A 7,266-nucleotide genomic window follows, 5' to 3' on the forward strand; every position below is an offset into this window, starting at 1 on the left:
TCAAGCAATTGGGCAACGAAAAGCCGCCGTCACCCGTGTCTTGTTGGTTCCCGCGTATCCAGTCTCGGTGCTTTAAAGCCTCTCAAGCACCGGTCACCGTCCTCGAACTAGTTAATTACGACAAAAAGTTCGGCGAGCGAACACAGCCCACCGAGATTCTCGCCGGATTTTCTCAGTGGGTCTCCGGTGGTAGATTCGGCGAAGCACTGCTCCTGCTAAAGCTAATGTTAGCAAATTCTCTCAGGTTGAGCCCGTGAGCTCACCTGCCCGTTCAGGCGTAGCTAGAATAGCCCCTTAGACTTTGCTAACATTAGCTCTAGCAGGAGCAGTGCTTCGCAGAAGACTAGACTACCAGCATATAGGTAAGGGAAAAAAACTAGTTTTCTTCCAACCAATCTTACTTTCGTTTATTAGTAATACATAATTAATTAGATACATACAATTAGAGTTGGTTCAAATATTATTTACGTCAGTTAATTATTGATTTTGTTTACATTCTGGCCAATCACAATCTGGTGGCTGGTTAACATAATGGACATTGGCTTGACAGCGCATCAAAACGCAACTGCTGAGAGAGGATTTGATTATTGTAAAGTCAAGGGAGACTCTACAGATTATAAAATAATATTAGTGGCAGTCTTGTGAGTCCGTATAGGTATGTGCAACTGTGCCTATTTGCGCTGTGAAGCAGTAAGGGTGGGGCATCTGTTGTACTGTTAAAACGGAGACCTTAGAGCTCGTCTCAAGGTGGGTAGCAACATTTACATTGTAGATGTCTATGGGCTCCAGTAACCATATAGCACCAAGTGGGTTGAAGCTTATCCACCCATCTAAGCAATAAATATAAACTAACCACATCCATTTTCTTTAACTAAGGTCATAAGTATTTGTTTTTTAGTGTGTGTAGAAAAAGCTTTTGAGACCTGCAGTTTGCAATAGATCAGAACAGATTTAATACAAGATAATGGTAAGTACAACCATAAGTCCTAGGCTAAACTTCAAATATACTTAAGGTGACTACATAGTATATTGCTTTCATGACACCGAACTTACAAGTTCTACCATAGTTCATCCCGTTCTAGCACACATTACAGAAATACAGGATTCTTTTGTTGCAAAAACAGCATACATAAAATATCATGAAAGGTGTACTTAGTTATTTTAAATCCTACTTAAGAATTACTTTATTTAAATTTACAGTCAATAATCTTATCTACATTTTTATTTTAATTAATATTAGGTCAACTTTTATTTCTTTTATTTAAGAGGCAGAAGGTGATAGAACTTGTGTAACTCCACTTGTATCTAAAGACATTCTACTGGATCCTACATGTAAAACATCGTCTTCGTCTAGCAGCTCTCTCATCCGACGCTTGTAAATCTCACTGTCAGGGTTATTTTCTTGGTTCCGACATTTGTCTAATTTCTTCTCTATAAGCCGTACTCGTTCTCTAGCTGGTGCCTCTACCATTTTTACTAATGATCGAATCTTTCTTACAGCTTCAATAAGTATCGCCAATTTATCACGTCCCGCATCTCTGAAGAGTATGTCTGTCACGTAGCTATCCAAGTTCTCTTGTTCCTTGCTCGCTGCATGGAGTACTGCAGCTAAAGCAATTTGTGACGGAGCATACAACAAGCATGCATCAGTTAAGAACACCTTTTCTAGGAACTCATCAATACCACTACGAAGACGTTCAGGATTAGCCAATGAACATCTAGTTTTAATGTCTATTAGGAATCCTTCTACTGGTCTGAAAGGATTATGTATGGTCAAATGGTAGTTTAATTGTTGCATTAGCAATAATTCATTGTTTAGTATTATATCTGATGCTTTTTCTCGATCTCCTTTGATATTGGCGACGAATTGCCCGATAGAAACGTTAAATTCTTCAACTTTACACGCTAAATACACGCAAGTGGCTAAAATTTCTTTTGGATGATAGTCCATTGTCGAGTTGTATAGATAAAATCGTTTAAAGTAATGAAAGGCTGTGCCCACCACCCCTTTGGGCATTGGAGGTGTGAATCTCTTGCAGAATTCTTTCAGATGGAGTTCGTATTGCTTTAAAAGTTGTCGTTCTTCATCAGGAGACAAGAAATACGTGAAACGTTGTTGCTCGTCGATGTGCGAGTTCTGTCTCGCGTAAAAAAAATAATTGTGTTTTTCACGTAAGCGTGCGAGTTCATTTTCATCACTGAACGTCCAAAATTTTCTTTGAGAGCTGGTAGAAAACATATTTTACTTGGAAACTAAAAGCGGATTGTAAAATCTTCAAATTCAGAAATTTGCGACTATCGTTAAAAGTTTGACATTTAAGGTGACATAAGCTATTGACATTTTTAATTTTGAGCTTTTGTTTCTTGTTGGCCGCCTCCGGTAAATTGTTATTCCAAATAAGCGAGGCGCATCCCATATTACCTTTGCCAGTTTGTGGTTACCGAACCCTGAAATAAGTCTAGCCCTATATGATTAATCTATTTTAATTTTTAGCATTTTAGGTTAGACATATTTCACTTATAAAGGTTTCTGAATACATTCCGGACTAAATATAGGATACTAGATAAACGACTTCGACACAATTTTTCAAACTATCTAATACCAACGTCTGCAAGAAGCAATAACCATTTCATACCAAATAAACTAGATGCAAAAAGTTCCTTTGCAAGTCTAGGTGGCCAAAAAGTACTGACTCTGGTTTTTTCGATAAATAATTAATCTATGTTATAATTTTACTGGAGCTGAGATTGCATGGAATAAACGGAGAACAAATCTTTTGATAGCATCGATTTTGAAACTGAAGTAGATTGTCGTTCCTCGTGTTTTATTTATCATTTAAATAAATATTTAGTCTTCAAACCAATAATGCTACAGATGTTGGCCCAGATTTTTTTTTGGCTCAGGGTGTAGTTCATTACACAGACTAGGGTTCTTGGCTCTATCTCTACAAGAACAGTGAATTACATGAGCACTACTTCTAGATTGGTGCGCCGACGCAATAGTGGCATAAACAAGCATTTTCATATTTACTGCTTCCAGCTTCCTCTTCCGTACGTTAATTGCTCAAAGGTCCACTGCAACAAGCCGATTGTGTACCCAGCCAGTTAATCCTGCTGCCTCTAACTATCGCCGTCAAATATATGTTACCTACTTTATACAGCATTAGGAAGCCCTTGGGTGTCCACTTCGATAAAGCGGCACGACACGAGAACCCTCTCATCGTGGCCGCCAGTAACTACATTCCCGATCCTGCGGACAGAATGGGAAGCAGTCGACGTCGCCCAAAACACGTCATCTCGGATCCTCCCGATCCACTAACGGTGCTTTTAGGTACTTCAAGCACCGGTCACCGTTCTCGTCGAACCCGTCGCTCGCGACGAAGGGCTCGACGAGTAAATTAACTCTCAGACACAGCCCACTGAGTTTCTCGCCGGATCTTCTCAGTGGGTCGCGTTTCCGATCCGGTGGTAGATTCTGCGAAGCACGGCTCTTGCTAGGGTTCGTGTTAGCATCGTCATCAGGTTTGAGCCCCGTGAGCTCACCTACTAGCCACGGTTACGCTGAAATAGCCCCTAATCAGCTTAGGTAGGAAAAAAAAAACTGCTTTAGTTTACTTAATCTAGTTCTACATAAACGATATCATATTTTCGAACTTTTGAACCACGCAAACAACAAAATATGTTGATTTCACTGCGATGTTTTAAATACATAGCAATAAATAAAAGAAAACCTAAAAATAAACAATTCAAAACTATCGTTATCTAAACTAAACTATAGTTTGAATCATTGTAGAAAGCAATACCGTACAATGGGGTAAATAAGGACAAAATCGACCTTCAGATTGAATTTTAAAATAGTTCCAATTAAATAGTCACTGCTCAACCAAAGAAATAAGTTGAGTCTTGAACGTACCTAGGTGATAAAAACCGTTTCATTATTTTAATTATTCATTTTAAAGAAATAATCGGTAAAATAATGGCCGTCCCAATTTACCCAGCGTCCGGGGTAAATTGACACGGTTAAGGGTTGAATTGGGATATTTGTAAGGGTTGTCAACTCGCAGTACTGCGATATATAGGTAGGTGCCATATAATTATTTATATGGACCGAAATGATGAATACAATCCATAATTTAAGCACAATACACAACATAGTGTAAATTAAGCTGGTTTCTATTCCGAAGCGATGTGACGTGAATGATAATCAACAATCCAATGATCAAAAAAAGTATGCGCATGTTATATTTTAGAAAATTATTATTTAATTTCCTTAAAAATCACAACTCTGAAACAAAATCATAAAATAAAATAAAAAATAGAAAACAAAAGAACTGGAAATGCAATAATACAATTTTATTTAATCAACATTTTCAAAATAATCTTTGAGCAAGAGTAAGATATCAGGTGAATAAGATAAAAAAACAGCTTTATCTGATTACTGCCAATAATAACAAAAATAAAAGAAATTCTTTCTAAGCGAAATAACTAAACTCAATGAATTCACTCACTCATAATTGGATATCTCGGATTTTTAATTAATGTTACATTTAAAATCTGAGGCCTGTTTTTATTTGTGTGTGTTCGTTGTGAATGTTAACAAAATCATGATTCGACGCGTGAATAGACTCTGAAATAACAAAAGTTTTGATTCGTTTGAGTTCTTTTAACTTTTAATTTTTTTTATTGCTATAAAGAACATACGACCGGGCAGATATTACAAGGTAAATGTCGCGAAAAAAAAGTAATTATATATATACTTTTCTTTTACCTATAATACTTACATAAACTAACTGATAAACACATTAACCTTCTTTACATCACGCAATTAAGTGATAGTATAGGCTAAAAATTTATTATAAGATATCAGTGACAACCCTAACAAGCCATCCCTATTTTGTCTTTTGGCGTTCCAATTTTGTGTTTTCTCGTCCCTAATTTTTCCAGTCTCGTTCCAAATTACCCTACATACGTCCCAATTTTCCCCAAAAAGAAAGGAAAAAAATATACATTTTTTATTTTGTCGAAATATTGTATTTAAAATAAGAATATTGCAACTTACCATTTGTTGTGGTATTTCCAGGTGTATTAAAAACTTATATAAACTGTGATCTTATTGAAAAAACAACAATAATATTACTTTTGGGGAAGCATAAAATTTGGCGGTCGTGTTTTTTATTTAAAAAAATTTTTAATTATCGTATAGTTGGATTAGGATAAGTTTGTACATATTTTTATATATATTTAATTTTTCTTTATTTAGTGTATTTAAGTTCGTCGTCGGGTAAGTCTTTTTGACCTTGTTTCGTAAAATGGACCCCCCGGGAGATCCCGGGGGGACTCTTGCTTCTAATAGTTTTAATATTTTACAAGTAAATGACGAATGTGACTTATCGTCAGTGCCCGCAGTGGCGCATAATGTTGTTGTCGAGCATGACGATTCTACTGTAGATACCGATTACTCCGGACATCAAACATCTGTAAATCGCAAACGTGCATCTCGCAGAATTTGTAGACACTGCAATAGGAAAAGGAGCAAGTGTGACTCGAAAGGCAACACCGTCTGCCAGTGCCAATGTGAGGAAAGTGGTCCTAATAAAGCCTTAAAGATTAATAGCTCTGTTCATGATCCAGTGTCTACTAATATATTTCCTAATCATCCGACTCAAATGGAAAGTAATGATGTCACTCCTAGATTTATAGGAAGACATAAATATTGTGACTCGGATGCTGCCCCTTACGTCATTCATATTCAAAAACAAATACAGGCATCTAATGACAATACCATTTTGCACCCAATTTCTTTTGGCAAATTTTTGAAAAATTATTCTATTAAAAATATTGTTAATGGCAGTCTTAAGAGAATTGGTAGAAACAGGCTATCACTAACATTTGAAAATTTTAATGCGGCTAACAATTTCATGGATTTAGATATTTTAGAGAAGAATAAATATAGAGCATTCATTCCTACCTTTCAAGTTACTCGCATGGGTATCGTTAGAAATATTCCTACAGAATGGTCTGAAGAAGAAATAATTAATAATATCAGTGTTCCGTTAGGTTGCGGAAAAATCCTAAAAATTAGGAGATTAAGAAGAAAAATCACTGTAAATGATAATAAAACTTTTATTGACACAGAATCCGTGGTAATAACATTTGATGGACAGGTTTTACCTAAAAGAGTATATATGTGTTTTACATCATTACCAGTTGATTTATACATTTATCCTACAGTTCAATGTTTTAATTGCTGTAGATTCGGTCATGTTAGAGCTCAGTGTAGATCGAAACCGCGTTGTTTTAAATGTGGTCAAGATCATACAGGAGATTCTTGTAATGTAGAGGAGGAAAATGTTTCCTGTTGTCTTTGTAACGGCTTACACTTTGCTATAAATAAGAAATGTCCAGAATTTGAAAGACAAAGGGCCATAAAGCAGACAATGGCGAACAGTTGTGTGTCATACTTGGAAGCATGTAAACTTCATCCTCCAGTGTATAAATCGTATGCTGATGTTCTTTCTTCAATTCCATCGGATCGTAAGAATCATTCAACGTTTCATGAATCTATTGCCCCCAGCCCAGTAATTGCCAGTAAAAGTCCATCGTCATATAAAAAAACAGTTTTTATGAAACCTCGATCTCCCTTTAAAGGTGATAAAGGTTTTGATCAAAGGGCCCATAGAAATCTTACAAGAGATTACGATGCTCCATCTCCTTCTAATGGCTGTGCTTTAAAATTTAATGAAAATTCCGAATCTCCTGTGGCTGAAATAATTATTGCTCTTATTAATTTACTTGCTCCTAATAACGCTACACCGTCCAACGCAGCTGATATCATAAGACAAATTTTAAACAAAACATACAATGGCTCCACAAATAAAAAAGATGATTCAGTGGAACTGTCGAAGTATTCTAAGTAAAAAGTCTGATCTCATTCACTTAATAAATAAACACTCTCCAATCATAGTTTCTTTACAGGAAACATGGTTGAAAAGTATATATCCTTTCAAAATCAAAGGATATACCTGTATCCGTGAAGATCGTATTGACGGGTACAGTGGTGTTGCTCTTCTTGTAAATAGTGTTCTTAGCTTTAAACTTGTAGATATACCTGATCATAGTTTTGGTTTATCCATTATTGCGGTCATTGTAAATAATATATGTATAGTTAGTGTATATATTCCCCACCCTTCTGTAGAGATTTACAAAGAGTTTATAACTATTATTTTGAATCTTCCTAGACCAATCATAATAATGGGTGATTTTAAT

General features: G+C 35.9%; 1 protein-coding gene across 1 annotated transcript; it reads right to left on the reverse strand.

Moving 5' to 3' along the window:
• Positions 1 to 380: 380 nt before the first annotated feature.
• Positions 381 to 2,692, reverse strand: LOC101744462 (cyclin-H). Its single transcript, XM_004925729.5, has one exon. It carries the CDS (start codon positions 2,237 to 2,239, stop codon positions 1,262 to 1,264), a length of 978 nt encoding a protein of 325 aa, XP_004925786.1. The 5' UTR covers positions 2,240 to 2,692; the 3' UTR covers positions 381 to 1,261.
• Positions 2,693 to 7,266: the final 4,574 nt, after the last annotated feature.

The sequence above is a fragment of the Bombyx mori genome, chromosome 7, assembly GCF_030269925.1.
Source record: "Bombyx mori chromosome 7, ASM3026992v2".
In the NCBI taxonomy this organism is placed as follows: Eukaryota; Metazoa; Arthropoda; class Insecta; order Lepidoptera; family Bombycidae; genus Bombyx; species Bombyx mori.